The sequence below is a fragment of the Labrus bergylta genome, chromosome 1 (assembly GCF_963930695.1).
Source record: "Labrus bergylta chromosome 1, fLabBer1.1, whole genome shotgun sequence".
Lineage (NCBI taxonomy): Eukaryota > Metazoa > Chordata > Actinopteri > Labriformes > Labridae > Labrus > Labrus bergylta.
The window spans coordinates 25,904,838-25,930,166 of NC_089195.1; the positions used below are offsets into that span (position 1 = coordinate 25,904,838).

A 25,329-nucleotide genomic window follows, 5' to 3' on the forward strand; every position below is an offset into this window, starting at 1 on the left:
TCCGTAGCCTCGATACAAAATACATTCCGAACCACAGGGTGGCGTAAGCGCTGTGAACGGGCTGTCTTACAACTGCTGCCAATATATTGGAAGACAAAGAAGAAGAAAAAAAATAACTTAACAACGTAGAAGAAGAGGTGCGGAGGCCTGCTGGGATAAATAAAAAGAAATACAGAACATCAAGCAGATAATATAACGATTACCGGAGTAATGGTCGTCGTTTCAGTGATGAGGTAAAAGAAAAGAAAACATGTGACAAATATTTCAACCTTGCTCCAGTAGAGCAGTCAGCTGTTTCTACCTGTGAGTAGCTCGTTTTGCTCACCTGGCGGCACCGCTAAGGAAGCTGCCTTTGATGTTCGCTCGTTGATCTGATGACTGTTTCGTTTCCACACCGTACTGTTGTCCTTTCAGGAGTAAATGACGGATTGTGCATTAACCTGAGCATGTTTGTTTGTTTGTTTGTTTGTTCGGCAGGTTGTGAACACCTCTCTCTCTCTCTCTCTCTCTCTCTCCTTTCTCTCTCTCTCTCTCTCTCTCTGTGTGGGACGGTGCTCGATCTTTATGTCCCTCCAACACTGTGACGTCATCTCCCTGTTGTTGACAGACATGCCTTGGTGCCCAAACACCAAAACATCAGTTTTAACCACACAGCCGGGCTTTAGTGGGAGTCTCTAACCTCTTTTAGTTTTCATCATTATCATTATATAATTGAATCAGGTTCTAAGTAGAGAAACAGACTCAGACTGAGCTGTCTCCACACAGACCATGGTAGATAACCGCTACGCCACAGCTCTGGTCATCGGCTCGGTGCTGAGCCTGCTGGCCACAGTCTACCTCTCTGTGGCGGTGGGAACTCAGCACTGGTACCAGTACAGCAGTCCACCAGTCAAACGTGAGGGGAGCAACGCGTCCGAGCTCAGGGAGCTCAGAGAGGAGTTCATCACCGGAGAGTTCGATGAGAAGGCGTACAGCGACACCATATTCCGCCTGAATGGCACCCTGGGGCTGTGGTGGAGGTGCATCCGGGTGCCTGGACAGACCCACTGGTTTAAAGAACCAGGTGAGACCTCCTTTTTAAAAAAATATAACTTCTGTATGTACACACATTGCCTTTTTTTTATTTTATTTAGTTATTGAATCATTTTCATTTCTTTTATTTCAATTGTCTTATATTGATTTTTGCATTAATTGTAGACATCTCACATTACACACGTTCATGTAGCAATATTAGCGCACAAGCATCCAGCATAAGGTGTAAAAGAAAGTAATGCAATGTGCGTGAAGGGGAACATATCACCCTTGACAACAACAGTACAAACACCCCTTGTACAAAATAAATAAATACATAAATAAATAAAAGTTATGATAATAATAATAAAACCCCAAAAATATATATATATGTATCTATATATACAAAATATATAAAAATAAAACATACAATATAAATAATAAGAAAAGAAAAAGAAAAGGTACAAATCAATATTAAGATTAGTCAAAGTTGTCAACCGCTATAAGAACATTTTCATTCCTTTTAATAATTAAAAAAAATGTATTATTATTATTATTAATACCAAACTGTTCGATAGATCTCCTCTAAATGTGAACATATGTAACGGTTACTTAATAAAAATGGCACATGACATGAAATTGTGATCAGAATTCTTTTTGTAAAAGAGTTTTCATGGCACATGATGATGGAGCAGTAAGAGCAGATGTTTTGAGCTTAAGTAAAAATAGCAGATCATACACAGAAATTGAATTCATGGTGTGAAAACACATTGTAAGAAATGCCTCAGAGTTAGGTGGGGCTGGAGCCGATCACTCACTTAGGCAGAGTACCATTGAGAAAAACAAACACCTACAAACACACATTGACACTATGGGCAATTATAGAGTCACCGTTTTACCCAACGAGCATGTCTGTGGCTGGGTCGAAGCTAAAAGTGCCTGGAGAGAACCCACTCATGCACTGGTTTAACATGCAAACTCCACACAGAAAACCGCTGTCCAAACAGGGACTCAAACCTTCTTGCTGTGAGGAGACATCGCTAACTGCTGCTCCACCGTTTTTTTTTTTCTAACATTAAATCTTACTTTCTGGTGAAATTTAAAATAAGAATTTGGAACATAATCAGTTACATTTAAGTTGATTACACTACAAGATGGGTGATGTGGATATCATATTTCATTGTCAAGTCTAAAAATTAATAAACCTGTTTAATTTGTATTCCAATATTTTGAAAAGCCCATATCTATGTACCTACTTTTGTACGTTCACAATAGCTAAAGTTTGGAAAAAAGTGTCTGTTTTCATGTACTGCTCCTCCTTGCTCCCTCTGCGCTCTGAGTCCGTCAGCTACACTCTGTTGAGCCCACACTGTTAGACCCCACGTGGGGCCAGTCTGCTGTGATTGGTCTGCCGATCCGCTCTGTCGTTATTGGTCAGTTGCTCAGCACGCTTCTTGGAAATTTCAACATGAGCTGCAGGGCTTGCCACAACGAGCCAATGGGCTTAGATCAGTGATCTCACACTGACAATGACGTCGGACTCACAAATTTTTATCGAGGGGGGTAGAACCGAGCGTTACATGCAGCTAATGCTACAGCTAACAGGAGGACGTAGGAGAAGCCGCGTTTCCGCTGACTTTGAATTATTGCACATAGATGTACCTAAACATGCACAGGACACTTGGAAAACACACTAAAGAGCATATAAAACCAGAAAAAGCATAATATGGGACCTTTTAAATTGTTTTTTTTCAATGATTTCAATAAAATAAACCAGTTGTAACTGTCTGCCTGCTTATTAAGTGAAATAAATGCCTTAAGATGAAGGAGCCTAGTAGATTTGTGTACACCATGGTGTAGTGAATTGGAATCAGTCGGTCTACTCGCCTAGCTGTAATTCCTGCTTTTTGATTCTGACTTCAGACCCAAAGATGGAGACTCAGTGTGTGAGCTTCACTCTTCCTCAGCAGTTTAATCCAAAGTACAAACACCCAGGAAACCACAACAGTGAGGAAGATCTCCTGAGAACATGTGAGTCTTCCCTGTTTAATGTTTTTTACTGTTTGTAAGTTGATTTATGTTTTTTTTTACCTTTAATTGTTTTAGGACTCTTACTCTGTATTATTAATCTCTTAAACTGTCAGCGTTCTTCCCTGACCTGTTTTCCAGTCCTGCTGTCAACACCTGTATAAGATATTTGAATCGACTGCGTACGCAACGGCCCCCCGTTTGAGCCTGTGCTTTTTAACAACTGTCAAATTTGTCTCAAATGTACTCACCAGAAAGCACTCTCTGCATCCGACTGTTCCATATTGCTGTTTACCTTTCTGTCAGAATGTACACCTGCCGTCTTGAGATCATGTTTTGGGTCCAAGTGTTATTGTTAATATTCAAAATGTCTTTTTCTTTTTAGACTTGTGGAGGTGTCAGTTTCTCCTGCCCTTAGTATCTTTGGCGTTGGTGTTTCTGAGTGGCCTTGTTGGGGTCTGTGCCTGTCTGTGCCGCAGCTTCACCCCCACCTTGGGAGTGGGAGTGCTCCATTTACTTGCAGGTAAGACTGGCGCCTGCATAACCCCCATCCCAGCAATGAAAAAGGAAAAGACACTTCTAACTGTCCCAGTTTTGAGTTGGGAAGTCGTTTTTTCCGACTTCACTGAGTTCTTTTTCTTTAATTTGGAAAGTCGGACTGTTAAAACAACAACAAAAAACAGCGTTGCCGGGATGACGAAGAAGACGGGTGAAATATCACAAAGTTATATTTGAGCCAGTAGTTAATGTGCAATACCATTATCTATGATAGCACAGTGTTCCTGCTGAAAATACCAGCATACCCAGCATGAAATGAATGCTGTTAATGCGGCTCAGGTCTCATACTGGTTAGCACGGGACTCGAGATAGGTATACTGGTACACCAGTAAAGCTATGCTGAGGAAGTTGGACAGCACATTTTGCTAATTAAGAAGGTTCACTGTAAAGGTCTATATCAGAACTGGGACAAGAGACCGGTCTAGCTAGTAAAGCTGGAGTTGTACTTTTTTTTTATTTTTTTTTAAACTCCATAAAATCGTTTCAGCCAAGACTTTCATTACATTGTCCTTCAAGTTCTAACCCTCATTTCATATTCATGCTGAAGTTCAGTGGCATCTACAAAGTCTTTCCTGGGGCTAGAATATCTAATTTCTGCCAGTAAAGCCGCAAAGTTGACACTGAAGCTGAAAAAGTTTTTTTTTTCAAGTAAAAAGCTCTGTAGTTATTCTTGTAAATTGTCAACATTTCTCTAATCCTCCTGCCTTCACACCTCCACTAACACCATGCACTTCAAACCCTCTCGTATGTAGTGTTCATCATTTCTGTCACTCTTCCTCATCAGGTCTGTGCACTCTGGGCAGCGTCTGCTGTTTCCTGGCCGGGATAGATCTGCTCCACCAGTACTCTACACCACCCGAGGGGGTGGAGGGCTCGCTGGGTTGGTCCCTCTACCTCGCCCTCATCTCCTTCCCTCTGCAGATGATGGCTGCTGCTTTGTTCCTGTGGGCGGCCAGGAGTCATCGCAAAAACTACACTCGCATGACTGCTTACAGAGTAGCCTAAAGAGAGAACCTATACTACAACGAGTTACTTTAAAACTGCTTACTGGTTTTGAGAGCTCTGACATAATCCTGTTTCTGATTTTTTTTTTCTTAAGTATATCAGTCAAAGAACTGTACTGCTTTTCATTTTTCACTTCTTCTGTCACAATCTTAAATTTAACTATCACATGGTATCAGGTAAAGCAGGAAAAAACCAAACCATTTTGCAGCGTATCATCATAAGTGCTCATAAATAGAGGTTTCATATCTTTGAGTTGTGTTATTTCAGCATATCTCACATATCTTAAAAAGCTTGTTCTTTATTATATTTATGCCGGGATGTTAAGAGAGATCTGTTTCTTGTGTGACCTGTGTTGCTGTGCAGTACTTCATATGCCTTCATTTCAGTTGCCATTGCTTCAGAAGCTGCTCATCACCACATTGTCCTTAAATCAACAACGGAGGGGGGGGAAAAACTTGCACAAACTTCAGATATTCTAAGCCAGGGTAGCTTTCACTTATAGTGCATGACAGATATTTTAAAATCCTTCTTTCTTTGTGTTTTTTTTTATTCTTTGGATTACCTAAACAAAATCCAGCCTTTTCTTTGCATGCCTTTTTCAGATTTAAGATAAGACGTCTGTCACCTGTGCGAACCGTCTGTGGTATGTGTTTACTCTCCTAGAACTCTAACCACTCATCTCCAATTCCCCGCCTGTTTTTTTAATGTCTAATATTTATTAATGTAGTTAATTTGAATGTAAACAAACTCATTTGATTTGATACCACTCAAGTAAAACTGTGATCTTTTTGTAACATTTAAATTCTAATGTTTAAGCCCAAAAATTACACCACTGCCATTTTACATTGTAGTGAAGTTGTACCGTTGAGAGCTGCGATTCTTCAGGTGTTTTTTAAGTTTCATTTGTTACCCGAATGACTGATTTATCAATTCAAAATGTAAAATGTCTTAACACTTATCCACTACAGTCAAAGAGACTGACACTTTCACTGTAAATTGAATTGCAAAAAATCTAACTTTGCAATAATAAATGTACATGACATTAAACATCTGTGTGGATCAATGTAATGACTTTCCTACTTTGTAGCACCAAAAAAAAAAAGAATTGTAATTTTTTAATGTTGTGGTTTTCTCACATGTTTGTTGTGTATACAAGGCTTTTGTAAATGTACGTATGTATTTTCATGTAAGCACACCGGTTTCTGAAACAATAAATTTGTCATTTGCTGAATGCCGTATTATATGTATGATTTTAACATAAATCTGGACAGTTATGTAAAATATTACAGGTATGTATTTTATCCACACTATCTATAGTTAGTTTATGATTACCTTGGAAAACAAATGACCTCATGAATACTAGTAACTTCAGCAGCATTCAGTATTAAAGTTCACATTGTGAAAAGTACACTTTACCATGTTTTTCTAACACTGACATGTGTCCCTAGTCTGTCTACAAACCCCCTTGTTATGTTTAAAGTCCATCATCTCTGCCTTTTGCCTGCTCCACTTTTCTGAAAATGTGTGCTCAAACAGGCTGTTTGGAGACTATCCCTTCATGGCATCACAAAGGGCAGTAACCCCTCCCCCAGGTGGGTGACACTCCCACAGCTAGGGGTTTGTTCTGCCCTCTGAGTCAGACTTCTCACTGTAAACAATAGGACATGGTGAAAGAAAGCCCAAGTCACATCCCTTACATAGAGGACCGGGGTCAGACACAGCTCGTTTGCATTTAAAGCTACAGACACAGAAACAGCCTGTTCTGAGCAGGGCTGAAATAGAGGGGTTTATATGCAAGCTAAAATAAAGGATCAGAGTGGATTTATAACAAGAAACTTTAAATACATGCTTTGAAAACCTCTGAGACTTATTTAAACTGGCTGATAAGGAGGATAACATGTAAATCTTTAAACAGTAAAATGTGAGCATGCTATCATTCGGAACCAAGTGTATGAACATGCTTAAATGTGTAGCATGCTGACAGCATTGTAATACAGATATATCCTAGTCAGCATTACTTACTTATAGGTATGAAGTGGTCATTCACCATGACGACACACTGACATTGAAGAGCTTTCTGACAAATTCACACTTTTCACAATAATTATAGCCTACTTTGCCATATTGTACAATTTTTCTTCATTATTGTTTTTTGGAAGAATCTGTTGGACATGTAATTGTGATGGACTAGCATTTACTTTAAGTATATTTTTGAACAAAGTAGAGTAACAGTGTGATCGATTGGTTGATATTATCTTCTCTGACTTAAACAGTGGGAAGAAATCCCTTCGTAAATTCTAAAATATCATTATAGCTTAATGAATTAAGGCTTAAGATATAAATACATTTATTTTACCACATTTATTTTTTTTACTACAACTGGTGAAATTTTTCAACCTCGTAAAATCCAGCCCACAACACACCATCCACCATCAGGGTCACATTGATTCAAACACAGAGTTGTGCATTATTTCTGCACTTCAAAAGACTCAACACCCTGGTCGACTTACAAAAACAGGAGTTAGAGGATCATTACTTCAACATCTGTAAATGAACATTAAATCAAGTAAAAAAACAACTTTGGTATACCTCACAGAGGTTAAACTCTTACAGAGCCCTGCATTGGATTGCTATATTATATGTATATCAAATCATGTGATCGCGTCTGGCACCTGTAATACGCATAATCATTATTGCTTCACTTTTTGCATTTACTCATTTAAAGTGATTCAAAAAATATCCTGTAGTGCATTGATTTATTTTTTCGTGATTGCTATCTAAAATCTAGCTACAATACATCTTGGTCTCCTTTTGTCTTCGTAACTCAGTCCGTCTTTACACTTATGGAGGGCAAGGTCAAAGTGATCTTCTTTGATAAATGGAACGCAATCTTCTTCTCGTAGTAGGCACATTCGTTTATAAAGAAAGGATAGAGCTCTTCTCCCTCATGCTTCACTGTTTTCCCAGAAAATGACATGAATATGGGGTCGCCTGCTTTGAGAAGCTTGAAGTCATTATCCTGAAAAAGACAGAGAGGGCCAAAAGTGAGTCATTAGGCATCGGAGAAGCTTATTGAGGCAATACATGTTGTTTTTAATGTGCATTGAAATACCTTGTGCATATCTATTCATTAGATTTTGGGAAAAAATATGATTTTTCACTTTCTTGCTGAGATTTAAAACTGAAAGTTTTTGTTTTTTTAATTGCAATTATAGCACAAGACAAAAAATACTAGTTTGCAGGTGTGTTTGTTGACTTAAGTCTCTTAATGCTTGAATACGTTAGTAGCTGCAGCTTTAATGCTCCTTAAACCACTGAGAGGAGCAGAAGTGAACTAAAACTTTGGAAATGAAGGTCAGACATGAAAAACAACTGACTAAAATTGTATCTTTGCTTTAAAATAACAGTAGCAGCTGCTTTAATTGAAGGTTGATGTGCACATGTATACATGTTTCCACGTTGTCCCTGTGCTGTACCTGCAGCTGTGGGTGTATGGCAGCAGTGATCTCACTGGTTGTAGGATCCCTGGGGTAGTCTATGATCTTCACAGGAGTGTATGCTTCCACTGTCCCTCCTTCAAAGGTACATCCTGTTGAGAAAGGAAATGTCGGATATTTGTTGTAATGCTCTTTATCTAACAAGAATCACAATAAAGGATTTAAAAGGTTCAGCTACAAATACAAAACAAATGTTTCAAAAAGTGGTTTATGGCCAATGCAGGAGGTTCTGCTGTGATTTTGCCAAGTGTTTGGGTATCTGCTTCTCTTATAAGTGATGCCTCCTCTAATGTATTTCAGTAGAGACGTTAACCTGATATCTGTGGAACTACATTTATACACAGATTTGAAAACTAGGGCAAAATTATTATTATTTGTTTTTTAAAGATTTATTTTTGGGCTTTTTGTGCCTTTAATGGAGAGACAGGACAGTGGATAGAGTCGGAAATCAAGGAGAGGGAGAAAAATGGGAATGACGTGGGATAGGAGCCACAGGTTGGATTTGAATCTGGGCCGCCCGCTTGGAGGACTATAGCCTCCATACATGGGGCGTGTGCACTAACCACATTGTTTTAACAAATTATAATACAAAGACAGGCAAACATGTTTAATTATTACTGCAGTGCAATTCGTCTAATACCAGTTGTTGTTTCTCACCAGAATTGAATCGCTGAAGCCACTCTATTGTCAGGTCCACGGCCTCTTTCACTGCGTTAAAGATATCAGCTCTGACCACACCGTTGGGTTGAGGACCAACCTCGATGGCTGCAGAGAAGAAAAAGAAACTATTCCAACATCTTACACTCAATTCAGTTGTGCAGGAAAAGAGTCTTACCTTTGAGCAACAGCTAGCAGTGAAAGATTCAGACACTTACCAAAGCCACGTTTGCCCACTGCCTCCAGGGAATAAGCCTCAGAAGGAGGTATGTCCAGCTGGATTGCTCTCACAGGGGTGGAGGTAATCTTGCTCTGAATAACAAAAGAGTTGACTATTTACAGTACAGCATGTTTTTGGTACAGTCCGTTGAGCTTTAACATCAACTACATATAGTTTTTTGTGGGAGTTTGACAACCATGGGCATCAACAAGCCAACATGCTGATATAAGCTGGCAAACATTGTGAATATTAAACTGAAACAGTAACATAGAAGATATCTTAGTATGCTGATGTTAGCATGTCGCCTTCAGATAAACATTCTTTGGACACTTTATTTCAAATGTTCTCTTTCTTTGTGGTATGTGAAAAAAGGTTGCCTCTTATGTGTAATTTCCATGTTTGAATCCTTTGTATTAATAACACTGGCGGCTGGTTGAGTAAAAAGTGGATTGAGTAAAACTCCTGTAGCTTTTGATCCGGCACAGAAGGAGGCAAAAGCAACCTGCATGGGCATTGGCTAACACAGTTTCAAATGTGCATGAGACTTAACAGGATTTATGGGGTCATGTTTATAAATCAAGCAAGTTATGTTGCACCAGGTTTACTTACATTTTATGTTTTTAAACCCTTCTGAAGCTGACCCTTGTTTTCCAACTTTGGTCACAATCGTATTTGACCAGAACGTCTTAACTGGATCAACTGTTTAGCATGTGTGCGCCTGTGTGGACCTTTGTTGACTGCTGTGTTAGGTGCAACAATTTTGTTACATGTCTTATCTTTGTTAAGTCATTAACCATATACACATTGGTGATAAAAAGTGATAAATATATCAATTGCTTTGAATACACTTAAAGTTTCAAACTCTGACACCAAAAGTTCCATCGCTGTAAGCTTGATAACGTAGTGTATTCAATTATTGGCATCATTACAGTCAAGATCAGAAATCTGAGTGTCATGAATGTGGTGATTGGACATTTTTTGTGTATTTTTCCTGCTCTGCTTTTGGTTGGTGCTTGTGTTTTTTTCTTTCAGAGGCTGGGCGTGGCTTATTGGCTGCTGGAGCTCTCTGCATTCACTCATCTGTAATCACCGGCTGCAGCATTTAGACCCTGGTTCACCTCTCCCAAGCTGCCAGAGAGTCAGAGTCAGTAAAACATTTTGTGCTTTGGAATTACCTGTGACTAATTATCCCTTGTCTTCTTTTTCCCCCCAGGGCCTCCAACCAACGAGCTCCAGCGCCTCACCACCCAGCCTCTCATTCAAGCCTCACCAGCCTTCACCAGCCTCACTTCAATAAATACCCCTTTTACCCACCACCCTGTTTTCCGGTCTTGCTTTTGGGTCCACTTCAAAACCTTTTCAGATCACAACAATGAAGTGAGATTTATCTCTGAAATATTTGACTTAAAGCACTGACCTGTATGTATTTGTAAATGTGCAGGGTGACCCAGTCTATGGAGTAAAAGATGAGGCACAGGCCCATGTTGGCGGTGGTGTTGTGGATGTCACAGAGTATATCCACAGCCTTTTCACTTCCTTTAGGACCGAGCTGAGTGTTCAGCTCTTGGGCTCTTCTCAACTCGTAGGCTGTGGAGTCTGTGATAGAGGTGCTGGAAGGTATAAGAATACAGAGGAAGTTGTCATACTCTAGTCCAGCTGTTTAGTTTAGTATTGATCATTCGAAACATTTGAATACATTTTTCTTTACCTCAGTAAGGCATCTGTGAAACAACGGTTCAGATCTGTGTCTACGTATCTTCGACAGGCATCCACAGCCCGTGGGTTTGTCAGGACGGTGGTTATAGAAACAGATCCAGCCTGATCTGCATTCTGTTTCTGCATCTCTCTCACCATGCACACACCCGACATCTCATTTCCATGGGTGCCACCGCAAATGGCAACACGGGACAGTGGCGAGAAAGTGACATGCTCCATCTGTTTGCAGGTAAAAGAACTTTGTAAGAGAGGTGTTTTCTAACACTTATTCCCCCTGTCCGACCTTCAGCAGGCCAATGAGTAAAAAGTTAATGTAAACATGCATGAAGGCTGACAAAACCTGTTAAAATGTAAACATGTTGTTCATTAACCAGCGGGACAAGAGGAACCTGTAACTGAAAGGTGAAATCCGGTTCAGCCTCTCGTCACATTGCTGGACGTTACATTGAGTGAGTAATTCAGTGACTGAGTGAAATCCCAGCAGATCTGTTAACACTAAATAAACATTGTTAATGCGGCACAGTTCAAGCACCTTTAAAGGGTACTCATTGTTCACATTTTGTGATAACGTTAGGAGATAACCAGTGGCCATTCTCAAGTCTGTTGGGGCCCTAGGCAAAAATCAACTAGGGGGCCCTCCAACCAGTGTTTATCACCATTCCATTAGGCCTGCCTGTGTCCTGACCTTTTCTCCTCTTCCTCTTTTTTTCCTCTCCTGGACACAGATAATTCCTCTTCATTTTTCATTGGTGACTTTTCCTTGACAAAGCTTTGGTTTAAGTTTGTGAGCCCTCAGGGGCCCTCTACTGGTCTGGGGCCCCAATCAGTTGCCTGTTTACAAGCAGCACCAAAACAAAGCAACAAACTGAAGGCTATTTTTTTTATCTATTAAACGTGTTAAATATTGCATAGGCCGTTGAATTTAAATCTTTCAATCTGTTGGTGATGTAACTTAAGGTTATTTTTGAAGTTGTAAATATATCGTATCATGGTAGTCCTCACTGTAAGAGATCAAAGGCCTTTGATTTGCAGCTGCAACCTCATTTCTGAGTGACCTTGCATGACTGTGAAAACCCAAAAGGGTAAAAAAATATTGACCCTTTTTTTTTTTGACCGATTCCTCTGGCAAAGACAAGAAATGTGACACAACAACAGGGTTTTGTGTAACTTCAGTCCAAGTGTTACTTTGTTAGTTTGAACATTGAATTTCTGGCAGTTTCAGACAGGTTTGTTTTTTACCGTGCACTTCTTCAGAGTGCTGACTCTGCTTGTCATTAGCAAAGAGCTTCACTGCCAGCTCAGTCCTGTCATTTCAACCTTTTCAAACTCTCAGGTGATGCAGAATAAATGCATATAAACTATATAAACAATTTAATAAAGGCTGACATATATAAAGCATGTTTTTATCACAACGCTGGAAACATTTCATTTCAGGCAGCATGTAAACATGTAATACATACACAGTTGTGAGTGTCAAAAACTGTAGCTCCTCCTGTGTGCAACCAGGCTGTTATTTTTATTTATTTGTTTGAATAAGGACAGTGCACCTTAATCGAGCAAATCGCATCTAAAGGCAAATGTGCTGTTATAAGCACAACATTTAAATTTCATCTTTAGCTCTAAGGCAGGTACTAACAAAAAAAACAAACTGATTTACAGTTACAGGACAGTCTACCAAACAGCACACAAAAGAACTCACAGACAATTTTACAAACAAAATGGACACAAATTTCCCATAAGAAATGACAGACGCGTGTACAATTAGCGAATTTAAAGTGCAGGATGAGCCAATAGCCCCCGGGGAATGGACAGCAGAAGTGGAGGCAGATAGTATATATGAGTACAATGTTTGAGTTTTCTTTTAAAGGTTAAGTATAGTGATCATAATCCCTGATATGTGCTGGTAATTTGTTAGAGGAACGTGTGCCTCAAGCAGACACCACTGTCTTAATAAGTTCAGTTCACACCTCGGTACAGTTCATTCTCCTCTAGTTTGTGCTCTGATTATTTTGCTTTTCCTGGATAAAATCGTTATTAACCCGCATTAGTTATTGAAATATAATCAAGTAAAACACCTTAATGTTGTAGTTTACCTGGGGTAAGTCATAATTGCTGACAAAAGAACACTAATAAAAACTGTTCTTATCAATACCTAAAACCCTACGTCTGTAAATAATAGTTAATGAATTATTTCCTAACACACAGTGCAGATTGTATCTAAACAACGTGTAAAAAAAAGCATTGTGCAGAAAATGTAAAACGGTGCCTGACGTTTCCTTGACTGACAATGTAGTATCATTATTTCTGTGCAAACGTCCTCCCGGTATATGCATTAGACAACAACTTATGCAATAGCAGCAGCAACATAGAAATCCAAAGAGCCGAACACCTGAGTGTTGTCACCAAAAAGTCATGAAAAACAGTCTTAATATGTAAGGGGAACAATACAGTTTCAAGGAAGAGTCTCTTTAAGAAGACGGCCTTTATAAAGATCACCACATTCAAGAAACAGGGATTCAAAGGCACAAGCAAAAAGAATAAGGAATGGGAAAAACAAAGAGTCACAACCAGCTGACTGGCTGCAATCACTGTTTGTTTATGTTATGCACAGCAGATGTTCTGCTCTGGTCAAGTTACATGATCCACAACACATAAAAATCTAAATGGAAATCAACAAAACATGAAGGAAATATATAAAAGACACAATGTACACTGCAGCACATACCTTTCAGTCCCTCCGCTCTGCTCTGCACTCACTGAGCTCCAGCAACCTTTGAACTTAGAGGAAAGTTGTATCAGGAAAGAACGACAGCTGTATTGCACAACCTGCAGGCAGTCAAAATACATTCCAGCTGTTAACCATTCACACCATTAACACTGTTTAATTTAATAATTTAATTAAACTCCTTTGAATAATGTTACCGACTATGTGTGATCTCCCTCTTTTGTCACTGCTCTGTTGAGCCAGGTTGTGACAACACAAACAGGATATTTTCCTGCACAGCCGCCCTTCTCTCTTCCTTGTATTTGGTTTCGATCTGCGGCCCTCCTCTTTATGTTCTTAAGATCAAATTTCAAGCAGTAAGACATTTTGTGACGTCACAGGAAGTCGCTCTGTGTTATTTTATTGCTAAACCAGCAGGAGCCGCTCTGTGTGCCCTGTGGGCCGGCGTGTGGCTGTGAGCTGCCACAACAACAACATGGCTGTGTGAAGATGCTTAAATGATGTTTCTGGTTAAAGAAAAGACAGTCTTATTGCAGCTGAGTCATTTATCATAAACATATAGTGAGGGAAAATATAATATATAGTTTTTTTAAGAATCACTGCAAAAAAACTAAGCAAGAGAGAGATCATTGTCGATAAATACTAACTTAAAAACAGCCATATTTCTATTATCTTTGTTGATTTGTTGCTTAAAACTCACATGTACGTAGATGTTTAGGAATATGTTAACAAGGCTAACTCATACTGTTAAACTATTTGAAAATCTTCAGTATATAGACACCACAGATGTGTCATGTATCACACAAGACAAAAACAATCAGATTACTGAACTGAACTCTAGCTTCTTTTTTTTTTTCACTGTGAAATAAGCGGTTAAAATACCTTCAGAATAAAAGTTTTAAACTTTTTGTTTTTTAATATTGCTTGTAATGAAGTCATTGGTCAAAGTTTCTAAGTTTTTGCTACATTTATGTTTTTTTATTAATGCAAAGCATGTACATTGAATAGAAGACTCAAATAGAGCGCATCTACATTCACTTGTATTTTACTTTTGTTACCTTTTTACCAGGTATGTACAAATGAGGTTATTCTCGTATTCAAGGGACACTTGACCTAAGCAGCAGGAAGAAACAAGTCAAAGTTATATTTTAATTCCGTCCACCATGCTCAGACTTCATTTTAAGCTACTTGTGCTAAAATATTTGAGGGGCATCTACTTTAACCTCATCTCAGGACGTTAAAATGATTTTCTTGAACTTGTCTTTGCATGTCCAGTACTGTTAACATCATTCCTTTCACTCAACAAATCAGTTTCTATACACGGGGTCACTCCCACAGGTTTCAGAGAAAACAATGAGTGTATGAGTTACAAATATTCTCTAAACATTTCACAATATCATTCTAATAAATCATTGAAATATGAAGACTCAAAGGTATTGGATATGTCACATAAGAGTATAGCTTAATGATAACTGAAACAAACTCTTGTACGTTTTGCACAACAACTCTGTCTTTTTGATCTTGCAACCCCCTCTGATGCGTCTTGTGACACATTTGAAGGGCACCAAACCTCAGGCTGGGAACCATTAATCTAGTGAATGTCAAAACAGTTGATTACCTCACATCTTTCAAATCTTTTGCCTCCGGGTAACCCTTCCGCCCTCTTCCATTTCTCCCTTGCCCGCTCGCTCGTTCACTCTCAGGGAAGCCCTAAGCTCTGTTTAGACGTGTAATCCTGCAGGATCAGTCACTTGATTATAAGCTGCTTCCTTTCACTTGTTCACTCTGTGTCACTGTCATCCTCTCGTTCTGTCTGCTGCGCCATTTAATCCAGTGGATTTCTTTTCAATTCATTTTGGGTTATTTTAGTTCAGTAAAATCCCACAAGTCAGAGGAGATGTGTGTCTGTGTTCAGCTCTTTAGAACTTTCACATTTTTACCTCTGACCTTTATCCGACCTTCACAAGGTATTATGCAGCCTTAAAGTCACTTCAGTATGTTAATCTGAAAGATAATTTATCCGTTCCTTTTGAGCCGCTTGTTAAACTTATTGCTGTCATGTCTGCTGCCAGAAGATCGCAGAAAAGCTCTAAAACCAGACAAACATGCACAGACTTCACCTTTTGTCCTCTATGATTCCTACAACAGAGGGATACATGGATTTTTTTTTTTCCATTTTTTTTTTGGGGGGGGGGGGACTATTATGGTTTTTGTTATTTGAGCTCAGATTTTGGTCTTCTGTGACTTTAAATCAATTGATGTCATAGATTTTGGTGTATTTATAGCTCAGATGCTTTAAAAAAAAAAAAAAAAAGGTCCAGGATCAGATTGAACCAAGCCGCAACATCTAGTGTTCTCTCCTTATTCCCACGCTATCCACTGTCCTGTCCCTCTAATGATTGCATAAAAAGCCCCACAATTATTCTTTATATAAATTACTATTACAAATACCTGTTTATATTACATAAATAATCATGTTTTTTAGCCTGGACTTAAAACATGTTTTCAGTCTTAATAGCTAATATTTTTATCAGCACACTTTACGGTGGTGGTGTTTTTTTTTTTTTTTTGTACAACTCATCAATTTTGATTGAATGAAGGATCAGAGTTATTCATAATGAGGCACATGACTGACCTGACAAATAACACAAAAAATGTAAAACCTGCGTCAGCTCCAGCTCTTTGCAGGTTGCCAGGTTGACCGAAAGAATAGAAAAAAAAACTATTTTAAATCCCTTGGCTTTTAGAGAAAGGTGTGGCGATCATTTAAGATGCATTCTAGAGAGTCGTGAAATGTAAACGCTGATTGACTTCTGTGACAAAGCGTGCAGCAGCCGATTTGAAGACAAAATACAAACAGTCACATCTAGTGAGTCATTTCAGGAGTAGCGTAATTAAGTTATATCTACCCTTATGTTAGGGAAAGTGTTGTTGGTGTTTGTCATCGCCCAATTTCAAACAAACCCTCAGGATAATCAGGACATAAAACGTCCACATTTGTACACAGTTGGATTTTCATGAAGGACATGAAATGATGTAAAACACCTTTCCAAGTTTACTCGTCTCCACAGGCCTGTATTGACTAAACTGTCAGTCCTGTTGTTATTTGCTTCACACACATCAAACGTGATCCTGACACACATATCAGACCCCCTGTAAACGCACATATCTCACCCTGCTGTTGCTTCCCTTGTGATTAAATAAATCTTGAATTATTCATAAGTAAAAAATGTTTTTTTTTAAGCACCTAATGATATTATGAGCTCATTTCCTAATAGCTTGTGACCTTTCAGTACAGGGCGCAGGGTGTGTTTAGAGGAGGTTTGAACCTGACATTTGAGACAGGGAGTGGCCCAAAAGAGGTGGCCTCTGGGTAATGAGGTCTCGCTGAGAGGAAGCAGACTTTATGACCTTCATGTGGTCTTTTTCCCACCGCTGTATGTATTCTTAAGACAAAATGACCAATAAACCCACAATCTACAGGTCTACTTATGTGTGTATAGAAGATGTTTATTGTAAGGTTGGTCTGAAGTTGTGTACTGACAGGAAACAACCGATTGTACAATGCATCTCCTAAAAACAAGCACAGCAGGTCCATTCAAACTAATTGGCAGCAATGCTCATCAGGATGAAAGGTGCTAATTGGGTATTTCTCTGTGAGGCAGATACCTTCACTGACCTCAGTTTTTATTACAACACTAATGTCATCAGTGAGAGGCAATAAGCACAAAGCAGAGGATACATGAAGGCTGATTTATACACAGTGACTGATATTGTAAAGCTTCTTTTTTACTTGATCGTTTTAAAAACTCATCTCTGCCCGTCTGCCGATTAGATAGCCTTCCGATCATCAATATTTACTACTTAACCTAATATACAGTAGTTGTTTAGTAACATCGAGACACGTTGTTTTTGGTTCATTATTTGACTTTCAGACACACAACTGTGACATAGAACCACCAGAAAGAGTGTAACACGTTTCCGTCGGGGTTGTTTCAGTCTCTTCAAGTTATTCTCTTTTAGGCTTTCAAATGTAATTTCAATGTTACAAAAACTTTTGATTGGATCCTAAGTTACTATGATTTGCTTTTTGTGTTGTTCATTTCAGTATTTAGTCTAATTGACTGGAAACAACCAGAATAAACATTGTGCCTTTAAATATTGTGGAACTTTGAATTTCTGAATCTGAATGGATGTCATGCATTCATTTTTTTAACCAAATCTTATCTTTTAAAGTTTAGCAGGATTATGTTGTTTTATTTTATTATCATATTTTGAATACATTTTCCTATACTGAGACTGTAGCAACATTTCATTCTTGTAACACACTTACTTTAACAAAGGGACCTGAGTATTGTATTATTCTCTGCACAAGTGTTAAAATGATAATATGTGCTCATAAGAATAAGGTGCAGCCTAAATCTGTGTAGGCTATACATTTTGCTTGAAATGACCTTTATGTTCACGTGTGCTCATGATAGGCCTACATTAGGCTATCTGACCTGTGCCATATAAAGAGAGCGAAGCTGATGAACTGATCTTTACGCAGAATCAGGACCTCTCTCTCTCTCTCTCTCCCTCTCTCTCTCTCTCAGTGGTCACATGTAAACTTCCCCGCGCGCTTGTCGCCCATCAGAAGTGCCACACTGATTTGTGCCCTGTGTCCATCAGGATCAGCTCTCAGTGTGAGGACACTTGAGGAATGGCCTCTGAACGGGATGAAACCAACACCACCAGTAACCACACGAACCAGTTCGTGCAGCCCGCGTGGCGCATCGCCCTGTGGTCGGTGCTGTACAGCACTGTGCTCGCTGTGGCGGTTTTCGGAAACTTGATTGTGATTTGGATCATCCTGGCTCACAAGCGGATGAGAACAGTCACAAACTATTTCTTGCTGAACTTGGCTTTCTCCGATGCGTCCATGGCTGCGTTCAACACCCTCATCAACTTCATCTACGCTGCGCACGGAGAGTGGTACTTTGGAGAAGTCTACTGCAGGTTTCACAACTTCTTCCCTGTCACCGCGGTGTTCGCCAGCATCTACTGCATGGCAGCGATAGCTATAGACAGGTATGAAGAGGAATATATCAAATCAATGTGTTTTGTTGATGCTTAGTGTCTGGTGCTCTGAGACTATTTGCCAACGAGAAATACCAAAGTTTATGTTCAATATACCTTTAATTCATTATCTTTTTCATTTGGCTGACTAAACATTTAGGTTATAAGCCTACACACACAAAACCTCCTACAAAAGTTGTAGGGGTCAGCATAAAAAGGATTTGTGATTTCAAGATCGCATACATTAAGTCGGTGTGATTCAAATCTTTATTGTCATTTTAGAAAACAACGAAGCATCTGCATTACCAGCAAGCAGCAGCTTAGGAATAGGACAGATAAGACAAGAACATTCAGGTAGAATACAATATGTAGGCTATCAGAAGAACAAAAGAGGTATCAAACAATACATTGTTGATACACTTTAACATACTGCAATGCAATCAATTATTTTTTGTGTTATTTTACTGTAAATCTTGGATTCAGATGTAAACTAGAATATTTGAAGCAAACACGTTATTCTAAAGAATCTTATTGCCCAACTTGTTTTTGTTACTTTTTTCGACTGGGTTTGCAGGTCTTCAGTGTCAAGTTACCTCTGTAACAGCTCATACCATTATGACTATTACAATAATCTCTATTTAATGTACTCATCATTGTTCCTCATGACTTAATAGGTCTCTTGAGTGCTTTCAGGTGTGACACTTAAACCGTTGACTCGTTTTTTATTTTATTTTTTTTAAACAGCTTTGAACTTCTTTACTTGATGATCATCTGAGAAATAGAGAGTGAGACCTATTCTGCAAAATCCAGCTGAGATCATAACAAAGTTTTCTATCGAGTTTGTTCGATTTTTCCAAAGTGCAGCTTCATTTTGAAGTTAGTTTTTTTTTTTTTTTTTTTTACCAAAGTAAAGCAATCGGTCAGGCTCATGGTGTGGTGGCTGACCTGCAGGTACATGGCCATCATCCATCCCCTGAAGCCTCGTCTGTCGGCGAAGGCCACCACAGGAGTCATCGTGTGTATCTGGAGTCTGGCTGTGGTTCTGGCCTTCCCTCTCTGCTACTTCTCCACCATCCGAACGCTGCCCCGCAGGACCCTCTGCTACGTGGCCTGGCCCCGCATGGCAGACGACTCTTTCATGTGAGAACCAATGTGTTTAACTCCAGACGTGTCATTGTTGCTCATCCTCTCTTCATGCTACTTGTCATTTAAACAATTCAGTCCTGTGATGTGTTTTGCAGGTATCATATCATTGTGACCGTTCTGGTCTACGTGCTGCCCCTGGTGGTGATGGGCATCACTTACACCATCGTGGGGGTGACTCTGTGGGGAGGGGAGATCCCAGGAGACTCGTCTGAAAACTACCATGGACAGCTCCGGGCAAAACGGAAGGTAAACAGCACATTTAAGTTCAGCACTGTACGACCACTTTTTTTTTTTTACTCAAGTTTGATTTAAGGAGAAGTACACAAGCATAGTTTTTTAACCACATAATGTACAAACGCTTTAGCCTCAAATAATGTGAACAGTTTTCTTTTAAATCCTAAATGAGTCAGTATGATCATTCGTTTCTACTTACCTGGTGATCTACTAAGACAAGTTTGACTTTTCAAAGGACAGCATTTGAGTATAAGTGTAATAAAACCACTCTCTGAGTCTTACAAACGTAATTTCATGGGTTCAGACTTTAAAATAAAAATAAGAAAAATTGGAGATATTTTTTTGCCATTGCCTTGTATTTTGTTGTTTCATTTTAAGAGTTATTTCACTTGGGGGGGGCTTAGGGGAACTACTAACCACTTCATCAGTGAGTGAAAAAAAAGATTTATCAAAAGAAATGTTAAATGTTGAATCTTTGTCGGCAGATTAAGAACTCAGGGTCAACATTGGAAAGTGTCTGCACGTTGGGAGCCTGTAAAAAAAAAAGAAAAAAAAAGAAACAGCACCAATTCTACAGAAAAGATCAGCCTCAATTTTTTAAAATGCTGCGAAAGCTTTAAGATCCAAAGATCGTCTGTGGTGTTGCAGAAAATGAAGACATTGTAGCCAGATTACCAAACACCATTATTCTTACCGTGTTAATACAAAAAAACAAAGAAACTTCTGATATCCTCTTATTAGGGAATAATCTCCTTGGAACAGTTACACATCGGTCCACATGGTCAGCGTGATCTGTGCCAGCCGGGGAGGAATCACAACACAATACAATCAGCTTTGCAGTGTGACAGAATACTTTGGACCACTTACACTGGAAACCTGTGAAAGGTATCACGCAGAGCTGTTCAGTCCATTAGTGCTCCCTCCACGAGCTGAAACACAGAACAGATAAAGGACTGTAGTATGTACAGGTTCTGGTAATATCTCCTTTTGTAACGTGTTATCTAATCGCAGACTGCGGCCTCAGAAGAGTAAAGTGTCCACAGAGACTTGTTCCTCTTATGTTCCACGTCATCGCTCAGACTGCTCAGTCAGCCCCACAGCAGCGACTGCGAGGGTCTCCGCGGTTAAACTGGGATTAAGGTCATCACAGATGTAATGACGAGAGTCTATCACGAACGCCATGGATCAACGCTAAAGAATTCAATTTAGTGATAAAACATCACAAATACGGCATGTTAACATGTCGGATTAGTCAGAGAGAGTGAGGGGGTTGAAGGTTGGAGGTATTCAGTGATAAAAAAAAAAAAAAAAAAAGAAGATGTTTGGAATGAAATTTTAAAAACACATTTGGCAAATCATTTCCTAAAAAGTGATTCAATGGTCTAAATCTACAGACAGAATAATGTTTGATGCGAAATAAAAAAGAAACTTTAAGGTTTGACTTAAATTTCCCGGCAGACTTGATATTTTTTGGTCCCACAAACACACTAATTCACACACAACGCTCACACGCTGTGCACAGAAATAGAGACTGATGCATAGGTGACAGGTGCAGATCTGCCATTTACAATCTTTTGGAGAACTTTATTGAAAAGATTCATCAGACGCACAGATTGCTGGAATAATTGAGCTGTGAGAGATGAAAGAGATTTCATAAATGTCAGGAAACAAAGCTACAAGACAATGTCATGCCTGATTCAAAGGCCCACGCTGACTAAATGCCATCTGGGCCTGAGATAAGAGGAAGTCGTTCTCATTTCCGTCCTCCAGATGAGCTTCTGTCGAGGCTTTAACAGACGGCTGCTCCTTTTAACCCCCCACAGCTCGGCAATTTGCTGATGGCTTCTGTGTCGCTCTCTCAGCCGTTTCACCTGGAACTTGCTGCGTCCGCTGCGTCATCACTGACATTTTCTTTCCTTCCCACGGCAGCCATTCTGGACCTGTTTAATGGAAAAACCAAAGTCAACAGAATGGGGGAAACAGGGACACTCACTACTTCAACACAATGTGGATAAAAAGAGCTATTATTGCTTTAAACATTCAAAATCACAGTAACATCAAAGTAAAATATGTTTTGCCTCCCTTACTGGATGTTTGTACAGGTGAGGAGATGTCACACAGTTCAGTGAATCGTTTTGTAAAACTATTAAACAACCAGACTTTATTTCATTTCATTTTTCCGCATAGTCAAAACACACAACATTCACAGAAAGTGATCCACCATTTTATCCCAAACGTGTTTTATTGTCCACAATTGTATCCCATCCGTGTTCGATAAAGGAGCAGGGAGAAGAATAAGTCTTATTTCGCCTGCCCCTCACTCAAAGAGAAAACAAGAGAACTCCAGATGGTCTGTCCAATTAAAATCACTCGGCAACCATTATCACAGCAACATAAACAAATCTGACAATTCAAAGTCTTTGACTTCACTTCCACATAAATGACGTGGAAAAAACACACTAGCTGCCAATTTCATAAATGTCCAACAATCCTCTATTTGTTCATTTTCTTAAACTAAAATATGTTCACACAGCTCTTCAAATCATTTTTTAAAGAATTTCACAGTTTGATCCCAACAACGGAAAAAGGCTAAACATCTGTTTAAAGTTGTCCGTGCAAACTGATGCTTAATCTTAAATATTCTCCTTTGTTCTTCATCCTCTTAACTTAAACTCATCTTTTGCAGATTTTCTGGTAAAACTCTGCTTTTTGCTCTGAATGTAACCACTAGTGTCTGTAAATCAACTAAATCCAGATCTCAAATATCACAATGAACCATGTCCAAACTGTGCAGTGCAAACCTATGTTGTGTTTCAGAACCTCTCAGCGCATTGTTCGCTCTTACAGCCTGAAAGTTGTTAACACTATAGTCCATACCAACGTGTTCACTACATACAACATTTTCTTTAATGTGTAGTTGCACTCACACGGTCCTGTAATAATATGAGCACTTCTACTTTCTCTTGCAGGTGGTGAAGATGATGATCATCGTGGTGGTGACCTTTGCCCTCTGCTGGCTGCCTTATCACGTTTACTTCATCGTGACGGGTCTCAACAAGAGTCTAAACAAGTGGAAGTACATCCAGCAGGTTTACCTGTCAGTGCTGTGGCTGGCCATGAGCTCCACCATGTACAACCCCATCATCTACTGCTGCCTCAACAGCAGGTGAGTACAAGCAAGCTTCCTGAACAACACAAAATATTTATGTATATTCTGGTTACACTCAGAATCAAACTCACATTTTTGGCTGCAGGTTCCGTGCTGGCTTTAAGCGTGCGTTCCGCTGGTGTCCCTTTGTGCATGTCTCTTCCTACGATGAGCTTGAGCTTCAAAACACGAGACTTCGACCCGGGAACCAGAGCAGCATGTGCACCCTCTCCCGAGTCGACACCAGCATCCTCAGCAAAGACAAGAGTCTCTGTTCCCGTGGAAACAGGTCAAGACTCAACTCTGAGCCTAACAATAAAAACAGTTAGCTCTCAGTCCACACAACACTTTTAAAGTTTTTTTTTTTTAACCATTACGAGAAATGCTGACAGGATTGTTTTTATGTGCTTTAAAAAGCCGATAAATGGGTGTGGTTCAAATGTTTGAATTTGTCATATTACCACAGAGATGATCAGACCAGGAGGGGGAGCTGGAGAGTTTTAATAAGAGGTTGATGCGGTTGTTTCAACGGGATTGTTGTATTGTTTTTGCAGTTTGGCCTGTTGATGTGAGTCAACAAATGTGACACACAGCCTACACAGGAAATACGGTGCTCTAACTCCAGTCTGAACACAAAGACATAACATGTTTTAGAGTCTGTAATATAACTGCTTTTGACCAGCTAAACACCTGCTGAGAAATGTAAGAAAACAACGTTGCAACTGCCAAACTCACAAGATATATCTGTACATCCAATTACAACTTTTAGTCCAGCAACTCCTGAAGACTGCTTGTGGTCCAAATGTTCCTTAATGTGAAATAATAGGCTGAGTAATGAATCAGTTTCCAATTTAGCAAAAATAGAAAAAAACATATTGAAACGTAATCCAATTTGCTAAATAATAAAAGCGTGTTTGTCTCCCTGTTCTGTTATTAGTGACAAATGATCTGATATCTTTAGACTTTGATGCCTTTCATTTATTTATAGGGTTTATTTCAAGGTGCCATTTTTTTAAAGGAAAGAATCCTGCACAAACATACACGGCATGACCAATTTACAAAAAAAGAAATCAAATGAACGTGAGAACATTTTGGTCCCTCTGAACACACTCGACAAAGGTTCAGAGAGACCGAAACGTCGTGAGTCTTTCCAATAAATTGCTGATGCCGAGCAAGAAAAGCGTGCAGGAATTTCTATTTTCAAAGTGATAGTTTGATGTAATTCGCACCTACTTCATAAGAGAGTTGGCTGAGTTTAATGTTTTAAATGCGGTTTTTCACGTGCAATATTTTTTGGGGGAACTTTTTGTGTCTTTAGCTGCATCCTCAGGAGGTTCGTTAGTTTCGAGTTTCCAGCTTGAGGCTAGACGTTTTTGCAAAATTCCCATAAAAGTAATTTCAGCTAATGAGGCAGGTATTTGAATGATGATTGTTTTTGTATTGTAGTTTCACAGAAGAGTGTTTAGTGTTTCTTCAATGAATCGGTCATTCAAAACACAATAACTGCTTTAATGGATGTTACACGTGTGCGTGTTCTTTGCTTTCCTGGATTTGTTTCATTTTGACTGTGATGAAGTTAAAACTTGTGACGCTTTGGTTTTATATATAAGAAATTCAAGCATTTTAAATGACCTAACTATTAAATAACATCTCTCTTAAATATATTTCTGATTTATATTCATTTAGATATTTTTGTGTCAACAGAAAAAAAGCACAAATACTCCATGTCTGACTGAGCTCATTGTGAATCAACCATTCTTATTTATATATTTATTTATTATTTTGGGACATTTCCACATGATACATGGTGGGCTAAACTAAAGACTTTAAGCTGCTTTTGACATTTTTGTTGAATATTACGTGTTGTAGTTATATAACATGATGAAATACTGTGGTCATATATTTAATGCTGGTATGATTCTCCTTATCCAGCTTTAATGCTCTTAAATCTCTTTATAGGACAGTGATAATATATTATTCTGTCTGTTGAATTTATGAGAGAATGTAATTTCACAAGTGCTTACAGTAGCTAGTTAGGGACACAAAGTGCCATGTATAACTGTCTGTTTATAAGAGTTACTGTTTACTGCTCAGTATGATCCTTTACATGTACACAGGTGAGGAAAAGTCCACACACAGGCGCCAATATTAAGAAATTTGAAGTCAGTAAATGTTTTATTGTTGTTTTATGATGTAAAAATACAATAAAAACTCTCTTTGTGAGATCATCCACTGTGGGATCTGTAATCTATCAGAAGACATTTACATGTGTTGCTGTGCAGGACGTCCAGCAACAACACTGTTTTCAGTCCTTCTCAGAATCTGA

The 25,329-nt window shown here is 39.0% G+C and overlaps 3 protein-coding genes across 7 annotated transcripts; 2 read left to right on the forward strand and 1 right to left on the reverse strand.

Annotated features, from left to right (window-relative positions):
* Positions 1–94: 94 nt before the first annotated feature.
* On the forward strand, positions 95–5,833 carry cldnd1b (claudin domain containing 1b). The gene is made up of 5 exons (XM_020656803.3): positions 95–233; positions 478–1,063; positions 2,935–3,042; positions 3,425–3,562; positions 4,382–5,833. Exons 2-5 carry the CDS (start codon positions 769–771, stop codon positions 4,600–4,602), a joined length of 762 nt encoding a protein of 253 aa, XP_020512459.2. The 5' UTR covers positions 95–233; positions 478–768; the 3' UTR covers positions 4,603–5,833.
* A 1,099-nt stretch (positions 5,834–6,932) lies between these two features.
* On the reverse strand, positions 6,933–13,754 carry LOC110001316 (N-acyl-aromatic-L-amino acid amidohydrolase (carboxylate-forming) B). Of its 5 annotated transcripts, none has more exons than XM_020656790.3 (8): positions 13,615–13,754; positions 13,418–13,470; positions 10,685–10,911; positions 10,394–10,586; positions 8,975–9,068; positions 8,757–8,864; positions 8,079–8,191; positions 6,933–7,621 (listed from the first exon to the last, which is right to left on the reverse strand). In XM_020656790.3, the coding sequence occupies exons 3-8, from the start codon at positions 10,909–10,911 to the stop codon at positions 7,427–7,429; spliced, it is 930 nt and encodes a 309-aa protein (XP_020512446.2). In that variant the 5' UTR covers positions 13,418–13,470; positions 13,615–13,754; the 3' UTR covers positions 6,933–7,426. The 5 variants fall into 5 exon arrangements, with proteins under 5 accessions (XP_020512446.2, XP_020512449.2, XP_020512447.2 ...); XM_020656793.3 differs by having other exon boundaries at positions 13,619–13,747; XM_020656791.3 differs by having other exon boundaries at positions 13,418–13,518; positions 13,619–13,736.
* A 4,315-nt stretch (positions 13,755–18,069) lies between these two features.
* tacr3l (tachykinin receptor 3-like) lies at positions 18,070–25,231 on the forward strand. Its single transcript, XM_020656808.2, has 5 exons — positions 18,070–18,487; positions 19,427–19,615; positions 19,717–19,867; positions 22,825–23,021; positions 23,110–25,231. The coding sequence occupies exons 1-5, from the start codon at positions 18,120–18,122 to the stop codon at positions 23,330–23,332; spliced, it is 1,128 nt and encodes a 375-aa protein (XP_020512464.2). The 5' UTR covers positions 18,070–18,119; the 3' UTR covers positions 23,333–25,231.
* Positions 25,232–25,329: the final 98 nt, after the last annotated feature.